General features: G+C 42.8%; 1 protein-coding gene across 1 annotated transcript; it reads right to left on the bottom strand.

Moving 5' to 3' along the window:
• Positions 1-5,307: 5,307 nt before the first annotated feature.
• Positions 5,308-23,028, bottom strand: DCT (dopachrome tautomerase). The gene is made up of 8 exons (XM_058825729.1): positions 22,728-23,028; positions 14,516-14,815; positions 13,009-13,109; positions 11,776-11,942; positions 9,982-10,161; positions 9,734-9,869; positions 8,077-8,278; positions 5,308-5,489 (listed from the first exon to the last, which is right to left on the bottom strand). Exons 1-8 carry the CDS (start codon positions 23,026-23,028, stop codon positions 5,308-5,310), a joined length of 1,569 nt encoding a protein of 522 aa, XP_058681712.1.
• Positions 23,029-24,116: the final 1,088 nt, after the last annotated feature.

Consider the following 24,116-nt stretch of genomic DNA (forward strand, 5'->3'; position numbering starts at 1 on the left):
TGACAAGAACAGCTTCTGAGCATTTAACATGTTTAGCAGCTTTTCATTTCACTCAAGCAGAGGAGGCAACTGTGAAACTCTTACAGATACTTGAACAATAATGCCTCCACATAAATATGAAGCCACTGAAAGATGCTTTCAAGCAGAAGGCATGCAAGGGGGAAAAAATGAAAGAAATCTCAGGAGACCTTCTTCTAAGTCAGAAATTTTTTAAAAATCTGGTAAGAGACAGAATATACCAAACAGATGGCAGGCAAACAGGCCTGGAAGCAGCCTGGATGCAGCAATGAAATTGCCAGTGAAGGAAGCTGCAAGGGAGAATTTGTTGCTTTACCACTGAACATTTAAGCATTTGTCTCCCAGTCATAAATCCACATAAAACAACTCACCATTTTCAGAACAGACAGCTGAGCTCTCTGCTACACAGTCGCAGAAAATCAGGAGCCACAGAAGGAGATCCATGACAGGCAAAACAATGGTGCTGGAAAGAATCTTTTTTATCTAATCTGTGAGAAAGCCTGAGGACAGAGATAAGGCTAGAGACTCCATGACTGCTTCCTTTCTTCAGGCACTTGGAAGTGCTGCCAAGGGCAATAGCTGCAGTCCACCCATACTTTCTTTCCCACCTGCTTGTGAAGAATGCTCCAGGGTTCATCAGTTTGTCAAGAGGCTAGAGAGAACAAGGCAGTGAGGGAGGAGATACAAACAGGGGTGGATTATGTGATGTGGAAGAGACCTCACTGCTTATTTGGTCTCTACTGAAAAGCTTGGTGTGTTGAGGTTTCTCACTCTCGCAGTCAGATTTACCAACTTTGTCACTATCCTTCAAAACCTATCTGTCCTGGTCCAAGGACAAATGAGACCTTTGAAGTGGGAACATGTGGCAATGGTAACATCATCACAAGTACAGACAGGATTTGTGAAGAAGATCAGGACCTGCTGATTCTGCAGTTTGGTGAATACCTGGAGCTTTCTTTTCATATTTCATCCATACCCTGTTGGTCATGGAGCATGGTTTTGGATTCATACAGTGCAATGGTTTATATGTTATCCTAATTTGTGCAGAGGTACTTTTGTTATCCATGGAAGAGAAGATGAATGCCCCTTCACAAGAAGAAGCTGGTGTGTAAAAATATGCACAGTACTGGTACCACTTTGTCTGGCCAGCCAGGTCTTGGAAAGCCTAGTTTCAGTAAAAAGCCCTGGATAATGAATATCTGCTGTCTCTCAGCTGCAGGAGCACTGAAGCAGAGCAGGATCATAGACACAGCTTTGTTCATAACCTGACTCAGTGCAGGCACCTGTGTGCAGGGTACATCACTGGCTGCATGCACTGCACAACAGGGCACAGCCAGTATTTCAGGAAAAAAATTTCCTTCCTGGTAGCTATCAGCCTACATGCCTAGTTCTGTAAGTGTGTACTTTCCCTACTAAATTTAACTGATAGTCTTTCAATCTGCTTCTTTTCCTTCTCTTTTCTGCCATCACAAGCATAGGCATGTTGAAAAATTAAAATTAAAATTTTACAGTAATAGTCATGAAACATGGTAGCTTTACGTCACTTCTTTCCTAAATCAGGACAAAATTGGAACAAATTCCATTTCAAGCATTTAGTTAAACAGACAGGAACGAGATTTAGTTTCATTCAGAAAACAGGGTCTCACTAATTCCTTAAGAATATTTCCATGAAAATAATTTTCACAAAAGCACAGGCCACGACTGACAGAGATGATGTGGCTTTCATCAGTTCACTGCAGTGTCAAAATTGCGGCACCTGATCTACTGAGTGGCTCAGAAAGAGGCATTAGCTGCCCACAGATCCAGTTCACCCAGATGAGAGAGCAATTAACTAGTGACCAGAGAGCATTCAACTCCTCAGAAAGATGATCCACTCAAAAGCCCTACATACAAAGCTGAAAGTTGCATGGGTCTAGCTAACAAAAAAGGCTAAGGGATGGTTTTGAGTACTTCTCCAGAGCTCAAACATCTCATTTATAGCTCCTGTGTGCATTTTCTCAGAAGAAAGCAGCAACTCAGAAGGAATTATTTTAGAGGGGGCAGGGGTGGTGATGATTACACCCATCTCAGCTTGAAGCCATTCAGCAGTGCACCTCCCATCTGTTAGCTAAGTGCCTTGAGTAAAAAGCACACAAAGACAGATGTGCTGATCCTTCATCTTTGCTCCCTGGGCTGGACTGGGTGGCTGTGTAATCAGGAATGTGAAGGGGAAATGTGAAGGGCAGAGGTGGTCCATGGGCACCAGCTGAGGTTATGCTTTGCACTGATTTGTAGGATTAAAATCCCAGGGTGCACTGGGCTCTGTGGAGATTTGGGATACTATGTTTTCATAATTCTTCCCATCAGTTTAGGCATCTGTGGGAGCTTTTGAGCATCCGTCTTCATCCCAACCCAGCAGCCTCAGGACAACCTAGAGACGGTAGATATTTAGTAACACCTGCATAAAACAGCAACAAAAAATGCATACTGTGTTGTTTGGGATGAATGGAATATCAAAACATGTGAAACCAACTTTTACAGTCAGACTTGTTGCAGGATTTCCTCCATCTGTTCTTTAAAGTGCCCATGCTTGGTTTCCTTTCTTTTTAAGCATTTCATACAAAGATGGCCTGTGTGTCTTTCCTTCACCAAAGACACAACTTTTCTTGGTTGCTAGCACAATACTGTACTTTTTTAAAAGGGAGGAAAAGAGCTTTCTGGTGTCACCAGTAATATTCCAGTAAGCCACGAGAGGGCAGGTTGTGCTCTCGATACAGCTGCAGATTTTTATACGCAGCTGTAAAGTCCCCTCACATTTTTAAAGCCCTAATACCAAACTAAGCTCCAGCCAGTGAAAGGAGGAATGTATGGATCTTTGATCCTAGGAATTGTTATGTGCATAGCATCAATCTAATGGTTTCATTGTTCTTCTTCTGGAAAGGAAAACACCTTTCCACTCAGTTTACTTGTGAGACAGGAACAACTCTCCTTTGCTTTACCCACAGGCTCTTAGGCAAAATGTGTTTTAACAAGTTAGCTGCTGTGCTACATTTTTTACATTTCTCCCTCTTTCTTTCCTTCCTCTACCCCACTGCCACTGTCACATGCCCATAACCAGGGCAGTTTGCAAAGCAAATCCTTGGGGCAACAGCATCCAAACTTCCAAGGTGATGAAGCTAGCTGGGCACCCTGTGAGCCCAAGGAAAATTCTCACCCACCCTTGGAAACAGAAGTCTAGAGTGCCTCGTAAATTTTGGCATCCAGATCCCACAAAGGACAAAAATGTGTCCATCTCCATCCAACAGTCATCTCTCTAACTTAGTGTTTAGCATGAACTGGTGCATTTCTAGGTTGTCCAGCTTGGAGAAGAGAAGGCCCCAGGGAGACCTTGCTGCAGCCTTTCAATACTCAAATGGGGCTTATAAGAAAAACGGATACAAAATTTTTTAATGGGACTTTTTGCAATAGGTCAAGGGGTAATGGTTTCAAACTAAAAGAGGGTCGATTTAGATTGGACACAAGGAATAAATTTATTACAATGAGGATGGTGAAACACTGTCAGAATTTGCCCAGAGAGGTGGTGGATGCCCCATCCCTGCGAATATTCAAGATCAGGTTAAATAGGACTCTGAGCAAACTGAAGATGTTCCTGCTCACTGCAGAGGAGCTGGACTAGAGGATCTGGACCCAAAGTGTTCTGGGATTCTGTATGAACACCCTTGTAGTGCTGGGAAACAGCTGACAGCTCCCTGAGAAAGGCACAGGGAGATCTCAGACCTAGTTACCTTCTGACACACATCAGGGTCAGCTAATGCAACTTGTGTGTAAGCTAGATCTCCGGAGACCTCATCTGTTGTCTTCAGCATCAGATAACACCAGTCCCTAAATAATAAAACCCCCAAAAGGCAGCCTGAGTTGGGAAACAATGTACTGAGCTGTGCTAATGTACAAAAAGTGACATCTTGGACATAATCAAGGAACAAGTGCACTGGGATAAAAAACAGCAGAAATGGCAGCAGACTGCTGTCCATCTCATGGAGCAAAGGCTATCTGAGCCTGTGATCAGCAAATCACAACTTTGTTTGACCCAAAAGTCTGCATTTTAGATGTAAGTTTTGTGAGTTACACATATTCAAAGCTAAGTATATGTGAAAACCATCTTCTTTCTAGTCCACATAGGTAGTATTTAGCAGGCCTAAAAGGAATGCCAGGAAATGTTACTAACTGAATTTTTTTATTAAAGGCTAAAAAAGCAAAGGTTTTATAAGACTCAAGACTCCACAATACACGAAGTCTGAATACTCCATTAATGAATATATCAAGCACCAAAGCTGACAGGATCTGTTCAAGATGTCATTTCTATGTAAAAAGACCTGTTCCAAGATAAAACTGGAGAACCACACAAATGGGCTTCAAATCTCTATCTAAACAAAGAAGTATTTAGGGAATGTATAAAGGAATAGGATGTGATCTAGCAACTGCCACATCCAAACCTGATTCCCCATCTGCACACCTGAGTAATGCAAGCCATCTTAGTCTTGTTACCTTGAGTCCTGCATCCTAGACTTTGGAAATTTGGAAGTTTATGTCTAGATTCATAGAACAGTGCATCAGAGACAAAAAAGTTAAGCCCCACTATCAACTTCTGTCCAAGGTCCCTAAGACAGAGGTAAAACCCAAGTGTATATCTAGGTGTCAGGAAACTCCTGATCTTAAATGTTAGGAGTTGGAGTTTTGGAGTTTATCTATTGCTGTCATCAACTTTATTGGAAATAACATACAGAATTTATCATGTTTCTGAAGTAAACTGTAACCAGGGAGTTACTATAGTGTTTTGTCAAATGAAACATTTTGAACCTTAAAACAAGACTATGTTATTCAGAATATTTATTGATAACTCTAAAATAATGTATTATTCAAATATAAATGTAGAATTATTAACTTTCAGCACATCCTAATGCTGCTAAATGAAATCAAGGACACGTTGAGGTGAAAAATTATCTTGGTTATTCAAGTCAGTTTTCTCCTATTTGGATTCTCAACTGTCTTGATCTAAATCTCTAGAGGATGATTTACAAGTGTCACACTTTCCAAATAACATTTAGTAATGAGAAAAAATCCAGCCTGAGTTGGGCCTTTCTCATATGTACCCAGAGACTTCACACATTACAATTCACAAGATAACGGGAAAAACCTGAATGAGAACAATTTAGTCAGCTGCCAGAGGAGTGTGTGATAAAGTCTCAGCTAAGATACCAGTAAGGCAATCAAGGTCACTTCCTACAAGAGCAAGCAAAGAAAGAGAGGGCACTAGGCTTCTCCCATGTACTTCTTGGGGCTGAAGCTCACATTCATCAGGGGTTCAAAGCCTCTTCTGTGCCTTCGGTGCTGGAAAAGCACAAGCAGCAAAACAAGCACAGCCAGAGCTACAAGTGCTCCTCCAATTGTGGATCCAACCATGACAGCCCATGCTTGGGTTTCGTCAAGGGAACCTGGAAATATGAAACAACTGAAGTGAGGACTGCACATAATTCAATTTTGCAAATTACACAGAAGACATAATAATTCCTACATGCTGATAATTACAATTACTTGTGCAGCTTACTGACCTACTGACCACAGGCAAAATTCAAAGCACACCACATAACTGAGACACATACCAGAGCTGGAGATGCTTCCTGCCAGAGAAGTCTACAGCTGAACTTAAACTTCAACAATTTGTACAAATTTAACTGTTGGGAATGGAAAAGATTAACACTGACAAGACAAAAAGACTGTTCTTTCATCTAATTTGGCCAAAATTATGAATGAACTAAGCAATTCTTTCTATTGTGACATTTCAAGACAGCTGCTTCCAAGCTATTTTGGTCAACAGAAAGCCCTCAAATTTTCCTGAAGACCACAAAGCAGCCTACTGTCAAACTTTTAACTGAAACCACTACTTAGTGTGCTTCTGCTGACCAGCTCCAGATCGCATCTGCTGATTTTGAACCACTTCTGAAGAACCATTATCTTCAAAGATAATATTGCTTATTCCTATAATAACGTTGCTCCACTTGACTAAATGTTTGTGTTTTCATCTGTGCTTTCAGAAGTAAAAATTGTCTTCCCTCTTTTTCTGAAGAATGCTACATATACTGAGATGGCAATAGTCACATTTGATGAAACAATCACAAAAAAACCAAAAAACCTCTGAAGAGGACTGCACATACTTAAAAGTTGTCTAGTTAAAAGTTGTCTAGATATATGGGTTAGAGGAGACAGATGGCTAAGGGAGATGTCACACTGACTATAAAAGCAACTAAAAGCTAAAAGTTTTGTGCCCCAATCTGCAGTCTTCAAAAAAGTTGAGTGCAATCATTCCAAAAATTAGTAAAGTCCCAAAATGAATTGGTTACTGCTTTATCACCTTTCAAATAAGAACCAGCAATGTATAAATATATGTTTATTTCCAATGTGATTACCTGAAGTAAAATTAACAAGTCATTCTTTTAGCTGAAAGAGAAGGATTTGGATGTAAAAGCTGTATTGTCTGAACACAGGCCTTGCAGACAGGGATAGAGCTAAAAATTTATTTAGGTGTGAGTCAGAAGCCACAGAGTCACAAGCTACTCTTTTTCCTCTCTGGGTGCCTCATGCCAAAGGGGCATCCACATTTGCAAAGCAGGAGAGGGGGACAGTAATACAAAGGGAGGAAAACTTTAACTCCATAAGAGGGAAAGTTTAAATTTTTTTTCAGGGAAAATCCTGGGGACGCCCCTGAGAAAAGCACTGCAGAAGCAGCTAGCTTGCCTCCACAAATCAGGGCTCCCCTGCATGAATGCAGCCTGAGGGCAAGGGTTTCAATCTTTTGCAGTCTATAGACCTTTAAACAGTCTCCACAGATTATAAACAGAGATGTATGGTAAGCATTTAGAAGAAATTCCTGCCCGCACAGGTTAGATAAGCACCTTATGCCCCTCAAAGTAATACTGAAATGGAGAAAGAAATTACTCTGATTTAATCTTTGGAAAAGCAGCTGAAGCATGATTTTCATGCATATCGTACTCTTCTGCCTGTTACAAATATTTTAATATCTTGTTGCAAAATTTGGATTTTCTGCATAAATACTTTGCTTTCTTGCTATTTTGTCTCTGTCTCTGCTGATTTATGTCAAGGGTAATTACAAATGAATAGACAAATACTAAGGAAGATCCCAGCTATGGACATGGAAAATCTTTAAAATTGGAGGTTTACAAAAAAAACCAAAAAGAACCCAGGTACATCTCTCCAGGTAGCCAAATATTAATGTTGGGAAGTGAGCAGGTGAATAGACCAGTGTGTTTTGTGAAAAGTTCTGTCCTAGGGTGACGTTATGATGCTTGTATCCCCATTCATGCGTTCTGTTTGTGCTGGATATTACGTTCCGTGCCTTCAAGACTGGCTCTGAAGAGTGAGAGTTCTGTTTTGGTTTTGTTATCAGCCACTCCCCCACAGCTGGTGGGACACACAGACGGGGCAGTACATAATGCGGCTTTTCTTGGCTTTTCACTTTGCTCTTGTTCTTGCTTCTGCTTTGCTCCTGCTTTGCTCTTGCTCTTTGCTTCTGCTCATTAGTTAGTTTAGCTAAGCAGTCCAAATTTTCCCCTGGACTGTTTTTTCCTTTCCTTTTTTGGAACCACTTGAACCTGCTTGGGACTGGGACCTGGAAACACCGAGAGTTTGCACCTTGTGGCTGCAGCAGCTGCCCCAGGACCGGAGGGATTGATAACAGAGCGACCACTCCCAAGAGAGACTTTCTGAATCTGTCATCTCCTCCAGAGCAGTGAAAGAGTGGTGTCATCCAGTGTTGTTCATTTTGTGTGCTGGGGGTGCTGTGCCTGTTAAATAGACGGGTTCTTTCCACTTCTCTCCAAGGAATTTTTCCCGAACCGGTTGGGGGAGGAGCTGTGTGAGTTTGCTTTCTGGAGGGGCCCCCTTTGGAAATGCTCTACCAAATTTGCCCTAAACCAGGACAGGTTCCTCATTTGATATATGCCTGTGCCATGGCAAATGTGAGCTGCCTCATCACTTGGTCAGGAGCAGCATCCTGGGACATACCTGGCAGGTCGATGGCGTAGGTGTAGCCGAGCTGCTCCGCAGTTTGGAAGAGCTCGTCGTTGGTCACCGGAGGGAAAAACGGGACCATGTTATACAGCCGGTTGTGCCCGATAGGGGCCAGCTCCTCGGGCCAAGCGTTGTCAGGGGGCTTGAAACGCTTCATCCACTCATCAAAGATGGCATCAGTAAAGGAGTGGAGAACCTGCAAATCCAGGCGTAGGCATACGCATTTATTAAGCTCTTTTGGAAATCAGCCACCTTTAAAACACGCAACAAACACATGAGGTGGCTGGAGCTTTTGAAAGAGAGAGAAGAGGGTAATCTAGTTTATGGGATTCACAGAATGGGAAATCAGGAAAGCTCATGAGAACACTAAACTGATCTTCTGCATGGGACCTTTTGCTTTATACACACTTGGTGCTGCTTGTTCACAGTAAGACCTCTCACCAGACAGTTTAACACCAGCTGACAGCAAATGGGCAGGTTAATCATCACAGGTGAGGAGCTACTAAGCTCATTCAGGTGAATGTGCCTCTCAAAATTATTTTAATCCTTCTCATCTCTGAACAAGTATGGAAAGTTGCAGGAAATTTGACTCCATCATGCTCATTTTAGAGCATGTGCCACCAACTCCACAGCTCCAGGGGCCCATGGCTTTGATCAGGTGAGTTTATAGATCTAAAACTAACTAAGACAGGAAAGTTGTTTCAGACAACTATTACAAATGTCTGAATCTAATTTCTGATGTGCTCATGTTGTTTAATTACAATCCTGGAAAGAAGTTGGAAAATATCCTATAGAAAATCTATAGAAAATAATCTTTTGTACAAAATTACAGCATAGTGAAATGAATTTCACTGAGTAAGAAAAAATCTAATGCAGGAATTAAAGAATTATTCAGGAAACAATCTGAAGGACCACTATAAAAGTATGTGGACTAATTTCTCAAAAAAAAAAAGTTGAGAACTTAAAATAAAGGTAAGAAAGAAAAGTATTTACATAATATTTAGATATAATATATAAAGAATTTATATATGTAATGTAAACACTGTGGTTTAATCTAACAAAGAGGAGAATAAATTTGCATGAATTTTCCATGGGAGAAAGATGTATAAACAGAGTTAACTACTGGCTTTTGCACAATGGTGTTTATGCTGCTCATGGCAGTGCAGCACTATTTCAATGCACCACTGAAATAATATTATATTTCTCAAGATACCCTGACATTAGATGGACTTCCTTTTAGCTTGTAAATTTTAAAACAAAGAAACATACCGTCAATCTACTGCTTTAAAATAACTATCCCCACTTTCACCTTACCTTGTTGCTGTAAAATAAGGTTTTATTGTTGTGTGATATAAGCCATTAGATTTAGATACTACCTAATGAAATTATTCAAGGCAGCATGACTTGGAATAGCAGCTCTTCTTCCTAGAATATTATTTTATATTTTACAAACTACCCTGAGATCTTTTTTCTTTTTAATTCAACATTTATGCAGGTGTGGCAGTGTTCAATAAAAGATAAAGGATTCCTCCTTTTCTATTTAAAGAACTATTTCTTAGGGAATTCACTTTATTCGTTCTGCAAATCTCTTGTGAGAGAGGTGCCTTTGAGCCTCAGCCATTGTCAATCACTCTGGGGGTAAAAGACATACCACAAAGATGGGATCATTGGCAGCTGCGTGAGGGAGAGCACTGGTCCCATTCAGGAAAGAGTGAACCAAGTTATGAAGGCTCAGCATCAGCGAGTCGAGGGCTCCATCTGGTTTATCAAAGCCCTCCAGCGCATTCCTGTGGATGGGTAAAAGCACTATCAATAACCACACACATTTGTTTTGCTGACAAATGTGCTCATAAAGAGCGCCAATGACCCAGCCAGCTCTAGAGGAGCTGAAGGACAAACCTGAAACTGAAACTGGAATTGCGGAAAAAGGGGGGTCTGTCGAACTCCTGCAGGGAAAGGCACCTCCTGACATCTTCCACGGTGGGCAGCTGCTCGCTGGAGCCGCGGGGCGGCCTCCGCCGCAGGGGCCCCTCGTCAGTGCCATTGCACAGCGTGACCAGGCGGTTGTAGTCATCCAAACTGAGCGTGGAACAGGCAGAAGCACAAGGCAGGAGAAGGTGAGCCTGTTTGTTGGCTTTTTCTCATGCAGTACAAAGAGGTCTCAGCTATACATGAGGGAGCAGAGGTTTGGGATGGACACCTCCTGGGGCAGCTCAGTTCACCTCCCACAGCCTGGGAGATGAATTTATAGCAGGACTGTCACCATTGCAGGCTTTCTGTGGCCCTGCATCCTCTGTGGACCATCAGTCATTTAGACCAAGATTTACCAGAAAAAGCATTAGAAAAGCTTTAGGAAAAGCAAGCACAACTCCTGTCGTGCCTCGTCCCCCCCGCCAAGGGCTTTGGAAGAATTTTTTGTCAGGCAATGTAAAACAGAGTTTTCACTTTTGAATTGACAAACTTTCACTCCTGATTATAAACTAATTTTTTTAAACTCTTAACAAAAAGGAAAAAATGAAGGGAAATGTGAGGTCAGAAAATGCAAGAAATGACAGAAAACAGATTTTTCACTTGCCATCCCTCATCCACTTTAGAAGAAAAGCAAGAGCAATGCATTGCATCCTCTTTTTTCAGGGCCTTCAACAACAACCTGCTGATGCAGAGGTTATCCAGTAACTAATGGGGAGTAAACCCTTTAAACCAGGGACAGAAAGAGGGAAGAAGGAAAACATTGTAACACTGCTGAAACAAAAAAATAGGTCTATTCAGTGTGAAATGAAACAGCATTTTCAGAAAGTTTTGAAGTAAACAAAAGCTCTTCTCAGTTTAACCTTGGTGAGACAAAAGTTTAGTCACTTCAAGTTTTCAAGGAAAAATCCAAAGCCCTATTTATCTTTGAGGAAAAAGTAGGGGAAAGACTTAAAGCCAGCTGGTAGCTAAAGCTGGAATTTCAAATAGCTCTTTAGGTATCCAGAAAAAGAGACTATTTTGAAAAATCTTGAGCTTTTGGTACCTCTGTCTGACTAACTGCACACTGCCCCTGAGCTGAGAGAAGAATGATGTATGGGTATTGTAACCAACAGCATTTCATGTCACAGCACCCTGATCCTGCATCTGAATCCCCTGTCAAAGCCCTGCTCTCACACGAGTCAGCACATTCCCACAGGGAGCTGGCAGCAAGCTCTGCCTGGCTCTGTGCTGTTTTTCATGTGAAATCTCAGATATTTCAAAGTCAATCCCCAAACTGCATTAAATATATCAGGGTTAAAGCCTCATCCAAAACAAGGTAGCAGACTTTGCAGCTATCTCTAGCTTCCTGTATGCCAAAACAATTTTGTTTTTCTGCTGCTGAGATCAGGTGGGTGTACGTTATAGAGAAACTACACACAGGCATTTCTTTTTTAGAAAGATACTTGCCAATTGGGAAACTCTTCAGACTTTGTCAGCCATAAATTGGCTAAATCAACTAAAATTCTGTACTAGAAGAGTCATCTTTAAAAAATACACTTCCACAATATGAGAAAGTTTACACAGAACTATCTACACATAAACTGATGGCAATTTCCAGTTTTAAAGAAGATGATCTTGGCTCCTTTCCCATCACTCAAACCGAGAGAGAGCAGCCCATGCTGTCGATGCTGAATGACAGCAAGGTTTTGTCCACATGTGAGCTTGCCCTGGGTGCCCTCCTACCTGTTACAAACTACTTGCCACCGGGAGAACCTGGAGCTCAGGTTGATCAGGCCCGGGTCGTCGGGCCGCGGTGCCCCGAAGAGCTGGTCCGTGCAGATGTCACACTCATTCCTGCCTGTGGCGAAATTCCAGTAGGGCAGCGCAAAGGACTCGTTGCCCATCAGGCGCTGCAATGGACAGAAATGCATTAGGTTGGAATCAGCTCCAAAGGGAAGAGAAAGGAAGGGACTCCTTCAAGCTCTTTGACTGGACATTTCACTGAATATTCAGCTTTTCGTTCTGCATTGCAACTACCTGCGTTTCACAGTGCCGCTCCAACTCCTTCCAAAAGATTGTGGCATTAAATCAGTCTAAGCAGAGACACTGTCACTAGTTTCCCTACTGTGAGACTGCACTTCTTTTGGCCATGTTAGGCTTTCTGCCAACCCAGAGACCAAGCAGGAGAGCAGGAGCAGAAATGAATTGAGCCTTGAGCAAGTAAGAGGCTTTGAGTGATGTAAGTGGGTAATGGGTAAAATTGTGCGTGTGGTTGGCTTTCGTTCCAGAAAACTGGCCCTGGGGAGGAATCTGAACTCGTGTTAATAGGGGAGTACAGTGCATTTGATTGTGCTTGCTTGCCAGATACAATTTCACACAAGCAAGATCCTGCAGCTATTTTGATAAGCAACCATTTTCATTAGAGATCTGTAAGGCTGAAACACAGCAACACTGCCAATATAGAAGTCATGCAAATGGAAATGAGTCTGTGCTTCTGCAACTGACTCTCAGGCACGCTAATATATATTTGTTTAAAAGGCATATTGCTAAATATATATATGTATTAAATGTATGTTATGTCACATTTAAAGAAAGTAATATTTAGAGCTGGTTTCAAAGAAATGGCATCTTCAACATCAACAATATTTGCTACCAAGTTTTACATGAAGGTGTTTCTTCAATTTTATTAATAAATCCTGTTACTTCACATCTTCTATCCTCTCTTGTGGAGATGGAAGGGAAAAAAAATCTCCAATATAACACATCACTGTTTGTGGTGAGAAACCATTCAGCCCTCAGCACTCAGAAAGCACTAATTTCACTTAAAACAAAACAAAACAAATGATCAATGAGCAAATACTCCTGGGAGTTTGGGTGAGAAACTATCCTAGGAGGTAGCTTACCCTTGGCTGGCTCAACAGTGACAGAGCAAAAGGGAGAAGCTGTGCAAGGAAAAGGAAAGGCTGTTCAACTAACCTGCAGTTCCCTCTCCAGCCACAGCAAGTGGTACCTATGCCAAGTAACAAAGGCAGGTCCTTGGTGGGAGAAATCAATACCTTTGAAGGGGCGGCCAGGACCTACAAAGGGAAGATAAAAATAGCATTTAGGCATCAAACAAGGCTGGAGAGAAAGACAGCACTTCCTTCCAGCCTGGAGTGGAGTTAAACAAGAACCTTCAGCTCTGCATCTTTAAAAAGAGTGAACACATCAGAAGCTACATCACATAAGCTTACTTGGGACAAGTGAAACAAACTCCTCTGTGGATATTTGCTTCAATGCTTATCAAAACTTCACATTCCCTAAAAAGCTGGATATTGTGAAGATTTCTTCTCACTTTGGTGGATTTTGATTTTTAAAAGCCATTTTACTTTCTAAAACCCTATCTCCTTGCTAATATGTGCATTACCTCATTCTCTTGCTCAGCTGCAAGACTTACACCATGTAAGACTTACACCATACATCTATCAAGAGAACCTCAGCATTTTCCATGCCAATAGTAATCCTGAATCCTTTGCCAAATTTCTTCAAATTCTGCTTGTTATTTCTTGCATAGTGCTTTTGCTGGGTGAGAAGTGAGAGGCTTCAAACCACATATGGATTTGTTTATCACTGTAGAAACCTTCAACCCATATATGCATTTATATGCACCATTGCAGCAGCACTAGAAGTTTCCCCTTTCCCTTTCCACATCTCTGTCCTGTCCCCTGAAGAGCCTTTGCTCCTGCTAGGCCAGAGGCTGCCTCCTTCAGCCCTGCAAAAGTGAGCTGTGTCAGAGGGGCAAACTGGATGATACCCACTGCAGTCACCCTTCAGCAAGGAGATAGATATGGGCTGCTCAGCTTGCACATGGGACTGCCAGGTAGAAAAGCCATACTGGTTGGTGCACCTCCTACAAGTAGGCTTTGTGAAATGGGGCTGGTATAGGTACTTCTGTCTAGAAAAGCAGTGAGGCCTAGGAATCTGAATTTGGGAGCAAGCATGGGGTTAGATACCCAAACCTCTAAGCTAGGTTTTGAAAGGTTACTGTGGTTAGTCAGGGAAATCCCACCCTTGGTGGGGACTTGGTGACTTGCTGAAAGCCACAGAAAGCATTAGCACTCTGGTCCTAAAAATCTCTGCATGGCCTGTGCCTTCACCACTGCAGATCCCCTTTCCTACCTTGTCCTATGGATTGGGAACATCTTTTTGAAGTCAGTCGCTGCCTGACCACACTTCAGTTCACTCAGGTAAAGACTCTGCATTGCTCCCTGTCAGACTGAAGATGCACCAGGAGTGCAACTTGTGTGCTCCAGCTGCCAGGGGGTGTGGGGACCAGACTATGGCAGGTCCAAAGGACACCTCCCTTGAGTACTGATGGCCACCAGCTTCTCACCACCAAATTTCACTCCACAGCTCACTGCCTACTACTGGAACCCTTGTTCAGCAGTGGCATTTTCACCCTTTTCTTTACCTGCAGAGCCCATTGGAAAAGAAAAGCACTCACCCAAGAGCGTGTCTCTGACTGAGTAGTAATGAAGCCAGACAAAGTAGTTATAGATACTGCAGTTGGCAATCTGTGGTTCATCTCCACTTGGACCAAGCAGACTTCTCCAGTGCTGAGTCGCAATGACATAGTCCGGGTGAATGGTTGTCTTGGCACGGTCTAGAGCATCAAAGAACTGCTCTCTCTCCTCTGCTGTCAGGGAGTGGATGTCCTTCCTGACAACTGCTGGCTTCCTCCTGTTGCATTCAGGGCCGGTCCAGCCAAACTTGCATTCACCACAGTTGTACCCACCAAAGTTTCCTGGATCGAGAGGGAACAATCAGTCATGACATTATGAATCAGGGAAAACTAGCAGTGCAATGTAGAAGAATGACGAATTAGTGCTCTTCTTCCCCAGAGATGCCAGTTCCTGGAAAGGACAGCAGCCGAGCAGACTTGTGGCTTTGCCAATTGACTAACCAGAATGATGACTGGCTCGATTCCCAGAGCCACAGCAGAGCCAAGAATCACAGTCAGCCAGTTGGGGAAGTGCTGGGTAATGGGCATGACGCCCTGAGGTGCTCAGAGCTCTGCAAAGCCCTCAGGCACGTGAGGACTCTGGCTGAACAGAGAGCTGAGCAATTGAGGTTAAGCTGGTGATGAAGTGCTTTGCTCGACTGGCTTTCAAGCACTCCTCTACTTCCAGGATCAAACCCAAAACAGGGTCAGTTCACATGGATCCTTAAGCACAGAAAAAAAATCCCTAAACAAAACAGTTCTATTAAGAACAGAACTTATATGAAACTAGTACCTCTTAACAGTGTATCTGGGGCCCAGCACAAACCAAGAAAAGCACCAGGGTTGCTGCTGGTCACACTTTAAGCATTATTAAATAGTGCTGCAATAACAGCCTGTGAAGCACTGCAGTACTGTCATTCCCTGCTGGCATCACTCCTAAGGCAAGTAATCAGGCCTGCTCTAGAATATTAGCTCAGACTCTCTGATGAGATGGGAGAGCCCAGGAAAGCAGAGCTTGCTTTAAGTGTGGCCTCTTGCATGCTGTGGCAGACAGCTGGCAGCAGCAGGAAGGCCCTACTGGATCTTGCTGCCCCGTTTCTGGGGGAGCCAGGGAACAACCAGCCGTTCCTGCAGTACACACCTGCCCCCTGCCTGTGTGCAGCACTGTGGGACACGGGGCACTCCTGCCAGGGACAGGGGGGAGCAGATGGCAACAGGGATCTCCACACTGCTATCAAAAATCTGCACTGACTCCTTAACCTGTTCTCAGCCTCCCCCCCAACTCCCCACACACTCATTCCACAACAACCATGACAACTGTTTTCCAAAATTCCACAGAATCTCACTGCTCACCACACATATTGGTGCTGGACTAACATGGGGATGAGGAAGTGACTTATGAAATATTCCCAGATGGGCAGATGTCTTCAGGCTGTAGGCATGAGCCTATGACCAGAAGAGCAATTAACATTAAAGCAAGATTTCAGATTGTTGGGGACTACAGGGCTTATTATCAAATTCAAGATTACAAGGGCTGTTACCAACAGGGCTCTGAAGCTTATGTCTGACTTTTAGGGTAAGAGCTGCTGAAATATAAACATCTGTGGCAGACTCCTGTGAGACCTACCAAGAATATGTGGGGGCTCTTACTGCAGAGTTTGGACCAAATGTAAGTTGGTTATGGTTGCTTCAGAGCCCCTGAGATCTCTAAGTTTACATGTTGTCGTGAAGCTGAGGATCAGTGCTCAGTTTGGGGACCACAAGCATGAAGGCTCCAATGAGGTTTTGGATCATGAACATCCCAATGGCATCCCATGAGGGAATTCTCCAGATATATGGCTTACATTTTGTCATGAAGCAAGCAGAAGCAGCTGGATTCAGCTGCCATATTCCAACTGTGAGTGAAGGCACCCAAAGCCAGGGGTCTGCACTGGCTAAAGGGGATGAAGATGTACACCAGAAAAAGCAAGTAGGTTACAGTTATATGAAACAAAGCAGATTGTGTGGATCGTATGGATATGGGCGGGTGAGCAACATGGAAGATTTATTTGATCACAGTATCCTCAGGGTCCTATCAGAACAGCACAATTACTGCTATCAACTCAGTGTACTCCACTATCTGTGCCTTGTTCGTTCTTCATGACTCAGCCTAACTATTACATAGCTAGTCCCATCACATACTCCAGCCTGAACTGACCAGATGACAAATATCAAGAATATCTTGCAACATTGCCGAATTAGGCCATGTGTACTGCTCAAGTTTCAATCATGGACCACGAACTTTTGGAAAGTACCTGTTGGCCCCCTCACACTCAGGTACAATTCAATCCTTAAAAGGAGGAAAAAACAGGAATTAACCATGAAAAGATCTGCCAACAACCCCTTTTGAGACTTGCAGTTATTCCTCCAGTCATTTAAGGGACGCCTGTACTCAACAATGTTGGATATTGAAATACATCACTAACAGAACCAGAGGCAGTGCAGGACCAGGTTTGTGCTGTCTGGGTTGGTACCAGAACAAGACACTCTCAGTGACTTGTTGAGGCTCTGATGGTGCCTATTCCTCTCTCAGGAAGGGCCCTTTGAATCTGCAGGTCTTGATGCCTGAAATAATTTTATCAGACAATATCTGTATTTTAGGTATACTCTATGAACCTCCTCAGGCTCTGACAAGAAATTTGCAAAAGCTTGAAATGATGAATTATTTTCATGGGAAGATAATTTTTTCCAAAGCTTTTTTCCAACTGTATCTGGAGCCAGGTGGGCCAATGACTCGTCACCTGTTTCCCTTGGGCAGGTGCTAATTATACCCAATTGATGCTCTGCAGGATTTTCTCCCTTAACCATCCTATCTATGAAGGAATCCAAGGGTTCCATTCTTTCCATCACTTCCTCAGTCACTTTTCAATGGGACATGAGCTTTTACTAAGTGAGGATAACTGCAGTGGAGATTTGCAAACAGGAGACAATTTCCAGGCAAAGTGGTATTTCACACTGCAATATTTCTGCCAATTGTGTTGAACAATTTTGTCACGTCCTCAGGTCTATTTGGCAATGTTCCATTGTCAGAAACACACAAAACCTCAAAACTTCATTATATCAAAACTTGCTTTTTGTCATTTTCTTTCAACATGCTCCATGCATCACAGGACTGCCGCTATGCAGCAGCTGAAATGGCAAGAAAATGATGGAGGTCTGTGGGATTTCCCATAATTCAAAGAGAAATTACTGCAGTAATCAGACCCAGCTTTTTTATGACCCACCCAAACCATTTTTTCAACATTTATTTCTAAAGCTCTCCCAGGCCACTGAACTGGAAATTATGCATTACTGTTTCCAGAAAGTTCACTCACTGCCATGCGCACTTCCCACATGACAGCATTGTGAAATGCTGGTCTCTTACAATTTAACTTCCCTGTCTGCTATGCTAGTGATGGTGGACTCCAATAGTACAGCTCTACAAGAGCAGGAAAAATAGCCTCCTGATAGCAGGATATAGTGCTCAGTAGATATTTTCAGTAAGGCAGTGAGACCCTTTCAGATCCTTTTGCACACAGGAACTCTAGGAACATGCAAGGATTCATGCCTTAGCATCTTTTCACCTTCGGTGATTAACACATAGGAACTCAGTGCACAACCCTCCTGAAGCTCTGCCAGGGACAACAGAGATTCTTATCATCTCTTGTGGTTTCCAGAGAATATAGCCTGGGAGGTCATTCTGGTACACAGGAAGGAGATCTTATCACTGTTGGACGCTCCCAGCTTGTTCCACTGTTTCCAGGAATGTCCACTATCAAAATATCATCTGTGTGTTCTCCATTAACCCTTATGTCTGGAGATAGGATCACATGCCTGGAGAGCTGCCTTCTTCTGTACCCAATCTCAGCAACACTTAAAGGGCACTTTCTCAGTCAAGACTGTTTCTGTAGGCACTACGGCCATGCTACTTCTCCCAGTGGGTCAATCCATGGGCATGGCATTGACAAAAATACACTTCTTATGACCTGACACTCGCTATGTGCTCTCATACACATCACTGTTGTATGCTAACACCAGTCACGACACACCACTGTTGCTGTATCTCAAGCCTGGGGGTTGCCTGAGCTCATGGATTTTCTGCTTCATAACATATGGCTGGCCTTAAGTCACCAAGCATAACACAAATTAATAACTCCATCAACTTAGTGTAATTTTTTTCAGTAAAAATGCACCCACTCAACACTTACCATCTTCTGCCTTGTTTTAGTGCATCAAGATGACACCCAGGCAGCTGCCATGCCTCTTCCTTCTCTAGAGACCAGTTTTAATGCCCATCATTTATGGGATGGGGAGAAAGGACTCCCTTTCAGACTTCTTTAGCTATTGCACTGAAACAGGAGTAACATTAGATTTGAAACACCTGCATACTGCAATTTCTCAAGGCTGGGATCAGGACTGCTACCATGTGGGACAAATGGTTAGCTCTTCTCTCCTTTCTAGCTCTTCATTTGGGCACTCTCACAGGCTGTATGATGTGGAAGATCTGTACCTACACTGGATTTAATAGAGTCATCAAGGCATGGCTATAATTTAGTACTACCCCACAGGCACATTACTGTACAACAAATAAATTAAATGTATTTTATAACTACTTCAAAAGCCCAATTTTTACCTCATGGGTTAGCCATCATATCAGCTACACAGCTTAACTGATAATTTGATTACAGCTAAAGAATAGATGTAAATCATCTGTCCCCAGCTTGAATGTATTGCACAGGAATTCAAAAGGATTTTATTTTTTTTTTCTCAAAAAGTTTCTATTAAAAATAGAGTAATGTTCAGCACATGCCCATATGTAAACCTTAGAAAGTGGAAGCAGAAAAAAAAATTATAATTATGTTTAATTCCTCAGTGAACTCAAACTATGTCATTGTTTAATCACAGTCACAATCTGTACTAGCCACCACATGACTGACTGCAGTGGTTTTTCACAATAGTCTTCTGTACTGAGTTTTTAAAATGCTATACCAGATCTGTATATCTATCTACTGCTATCCCAGCAGTACAATGTTGTCGTTTAGAACTCAAAATAGCATTTAATTCCCAAGTCTTCTAAAATAGTTTTCTTCTAAACTAAATTTAACTATCTCACTGAAACACTGCTTTGTTGTGTTAACATTTACAAGTCCCAAAATTCAAGGTTGGACTCACGTATCCATCCCTTGGTCTAATTGAACACGTACACCTTCTGGAAAACAAATGAGCACATTCCCCTTCACACGTACTGCACACTGTCAGGATCTGTCAGGTCATTTCAGTTTAAGAATTTATATAGATTGAATAATATGAGGGGCACCCAAACCAATTGTAGAACACATTCAATGTATTCAAAACTGAAATTAGTCAAGAACTAAAAATTCTTTGCTATCTTCCAACTACATTCATGCCATAACCCCATATCTTTTTACAGAGATTATATTTTTGCTGCAAACAACACATGGAAGGAAACGTGCAGCATCCTGATGACAAACCTGCAATTGCTTGTTGACCATGGCCCAGGGCACAAAAAGTGGGAAGCAAAGCTGGAGCTTTCTTTTGCTCTAATCCTGTTCTATTTGTCCTCAATTAAAGAAAAACTCATGCATATTATCTGCTGAAGCCTAAAAATGGGAGGAAAAAATCTGATCCCATTATAGCCATTCGTCTACATTTGTGTTTGGGATCTTCTTTTTTCTTTTTGGTTTGTTAGGCTGTTTGGGAGGAAAGGGGGTCCATAAATATTCAGTACCCAGACCTGGATAAATTTGATGCTAAGGTATTTTTCCTCAGTGAACAGCTTCAACAAATGGAAAAATTTTCTGTTTCTTTTCTCCTTAGATACTAAGATTTTAGCAAAAAGCAAAATTTATTGTGAAAACTCCAGAATCCCACCATTGGAAAATCTCAGCCCCTGTTCCTTACCATTCCTCCAGTTTCCTTACCATATAGCCATCAGCTATGTGACAAGTTCAGTTGGCACTGTTTAACCAAATAATCAGCTACATAGTTGTAGGATTTCCCATAGATGATCATTCTAAACTATAAAGATGGAACACAGCAGTTTAATTTGTTAAAGTGCTAGAAAGAGCCTTGGTGGGGTTGGAGTTTGCACAATCCAGGAACCATTCCAGGCAGGCAGTTTGCAGCTTGGAAGATAAGACACGGTAATAGCAGAGATATGTGCTGTTCCATGCCCCTTTGAATGGGCATATTTAATTCCTGTTACCCCATGTTACCCAGCATTATGTTACACAGGCAGCATAGCTCTGGATGCCTAATAAATACCACATCATGCCACTTACAGCTGGTGTGCAGACAACCAAACAGTTTATTAAACTAAGTGGAAAAAAAACACAAAAACTCCCTAATAAACTAGGAGACCTGATCACCAGCATTGTAAAAGCATCAGACCTAATTCAAATCCCACACAGCTGTGAACTTCTTAGCATTCCCCCAGAAATGTTTTGTGTACAGCATCAAGCAGAGTACAGCCCAGGAAAATTTTCTGAAAATCACGCTTAAGGATACATTTCACTTGCTGTTTTATCACTGGTATATTTAGATTTTTTTAAAAACTGCAAGGAGAAAGAGGAATCCAAGGGATTTAAGGAGTCAAGGGGAGCAGCCAGCTCAGAAGAAGCAAAGCTGAAGGAAAGGACACTACATTCTGCTCACATAACTTGGAATCCAGTCCTGCAAATATCAAATACCAGTGCTTATCTCTACCTGGACAAGCAAATTAATGTCTGCCTGTGCAGAGCATGTCTGCCTCCAATGCTCTTCAATTTACTCCCACATTTTGATGCTTTAATGAATTTAACTGAGTAAATATTGATGTATGCCAATGTGCTCCAGTGTTCTTGTGACCCAGGATCTGTGTCTGTATGTGACACCTGACTGAAGTTTTGGAGGTATATAAGAACCTTTAAAAAAAAAAATGTGCATCCAATTTCTTTTTTTTTGCAAACCATCTTGAAAAGTCCTTTTGCACAAGCATTTGAAACCCAGTCAAAGAAAGAGATAAAAATTGATGTATACTATTAAGTCTGTTGTTATTATTTTGAGGAGTTTTGGTAACACCATGTAGCCATTTAAGTCATCTGCCGCTACCTTTCTGTTTCCAGTTGATAACTGCACTGGAAAATTTAACCTCTTTGGCTGAAATTCTCTGCAGTGCTGCCTTCCCAGATTGATCTGGGCTTTCTTGGTAGTGTGAGCTGAGCTATACATTTCAGATAAAACAATTCAGCTCGGTCTAAGAATCAGGCTGATGCAGAGCAGTTTATTCTTCTCATGTTAGAAAATTCAAACAACTTGATGTTTTCAACAAGAAATCCCAAGTTTCATTTGAAATGTGCCTAGAAAGAGATTTCAGTGCCTGGGATGTGCCTTTTGTCCTACTAGTGGTGCCATCTCCTGCCAGCCCTGCACAGAAGTCTGGGCTGAGGTGCAGTTCCTGCTCATTTTAACCCCCCTTCAGCCAGGGCTGTTGCTGAGAAAGGGTCCTGTCACCTTATCGTGCCCTGAGCTCGCCTTCCTGCTCACTGCCTCCTGCCAGCATTAGGGAAGTGGTTTCATTAGAATCTTATCCCTTTGGCCAGGGTGGCCTTCAAGCACATCTCCTCCCAGATCCATTTCACCTCAAGCATTCAGTGAGAAGTAGCAGCTGGAGATGAGGAGGAAAAGGATGGTATGGCCTCTTTGGTGGTTGCACAGACACGTTTTGGATCAGTGGAAGACATAAATTTAGTTAACAAACCTGGAAACACCCTAGCCTGACATGGGGAGACTTTTAGAGCACAGGGCTATGTCACGCTACAAAGTACTCGTCCACGTGGAATAAAGCTTCACACAATGCACGGTGATCCAGGTTCAGTGCACTGTGAGCAGCAGTGGTAGAGGTTTGAAAGCAGCTCTGAAGGGTCCAAAACCCTGTGGAGAAAGAGGATTGCTGGCTACAGGGACAGCTCCATGGGCAAAGAGGAAAACACAAAATGTTCACGTGAGAGAAAATACTTCTTTGACCCTGATGCTCTGAAGAAGTACTAACAGTATCATGAATATGGAAGAACTTTTCAGATAATAGTAATATTTGAAGCCTTATTGATGCCTTATACCACCAGGAATGTCTCTGGCCTTTGGAGCAAGGTTAGCAGACCCCTCCATCCCCACCCCCTCCCCCCAGCACCCATCTCACCTGTGCAGTGACAGCTGTGGTTGAAGAACTTGAGGGGCCACCGTTCACGGTCATCCACATTTTGGAGAGTGTAGGGGCCACTCCAGGGCTGAGTGTCTGCCTGCACCCCCTCACACTGTCCCCTGCGCTGCAGGGACCCGCAGATATTGCCTGGCTCTGTCCCCAGGGGTGGGCAGCAGCGTTTCAGGCGAAGGGCTTCCACCGTCATGCAGGCACGGGGAAACTGTGCCTGTGCCTGTGGGGGACAGCAGCAGCTCAGGTAGCCCAGCCCAGCCCAGAAAAGCAACCTCAGGGCTCCCATTACTGCTGCCTGCAGGCTGTGCCTCCCTGCTGGACCTGGCTGCAAAGAGCAGGGAGATGTGGGACAACTGTGGGACAACCTGGCCTCACCACAGCTCCATGCCCCAGCCAACCAGGATAATAACCCTTGATGCTGAGGATGCTGGTGCTGGGTGTTTGTTTAATCCCAGCCTCTAATTGCCTCAAATGCAGCTCAAAAACGGGTGCTTTGACTCTGTGGTGCCTGCCCAGCAGCCACAGCTTTGAGCAGGGTTTATATAGAGGTTGGGAGAAGCCCTCATTAGAGGGATTAGCACGGCACAAATCCTCGTGTTTTGCACATGACATCAAGGGCAGAAAAAAAATGCCAGTGTGAAAGCAAGGTTCTGGCAGCTTGTCAGGAGAGTGAATGCCTCAGATTTATTTCTCCAAGTCTTTTATGAGCTTTGAGAAATTGATGGTCTTGTTTTAGCTGAGGTGGCTGGAGAAACACATTTATTCTTTTAATCAAAACCCTGTAAACAGATGATAAATAAAAGAGGAAACCTCTTCTCTTTTAGTTCATTCACTGCAAGATAATACTTTCCATTAAAGCAGTAGCAGTGGAAAACTAACTGGAAGCACAGACGACAGAGATGCACCATTAACAAAAATTAATAAATGTGGTAATTGGTGGTAAATTTGGGGTGGAGATTCCACCTGCCAACTGCTGAACTTCAGCGCTTGCACTAAAAACATCTGAGTGGCAAGTGGGGAAGGGTTTGCTTCCTAATAGCCTTTTTGCATGCAAAATTAATTATTTAATTGTTTTAAAGAGTGAATGGTCCTTATTTGCTCTCTAATCCTTTCCCCATCATTACACCAGAGGTTGTTGTAGAGGTGGTCTGGCTGTTAGACTTTCAACACTGTCACAGCTGAGCATTTATTACCCACCTGGCAAGGAGCCAGTCTCTGAGATCAATACACACACCAGACATGCACTTAAGAGGTTCTGTCCAGTACACCGACAAAAATATCCTTAAAAAGCTCCTAGTGTGCAGCAGTTCTTGCCCTCAATGCAACTCCTACAGCAATAAAATTAATAAACAAAAATAAAGTAGTGATAAGTGA

The sequence above is a fragment of the Ammospiza caudacuta genome, chromosome 2, assembly GCF_027887145.1.
Source record: "Ammospiza caudacuta isolate bAmmCau1 chromosome 2, bAmmCau1.pri, whole genome shotgun sequence".
NCBI lineage: Eukaryota > Metazoa > Chordata > Aves > Passeriformes > Passerellidae > Ammospiza > Ammospiza caudacuta.

Coding starts and splice junctions, on each gene's coding strand:
- DCT (XM_058825729.1), bottom strand. CDS start 23,028: ATGGGAGCCCTGAGGTTGCTTTTCTGGGCTGGGCTGGGCTACCTGAGC. Junction 14,816..22,727: donor CCACAGCTGTCACTGCACAG/GTGAGATGGGTG, acceptor CTCTCGATCCAG/GAAACTTTGGTGGGTACAAC. Junction 10,162..11,775: donor TGGCAAGTAGTTTGTAACAG/GTAGGAGGGCAC, acceptor TTCCACGCTCAG/TTTGGATGACTACAACCGCC.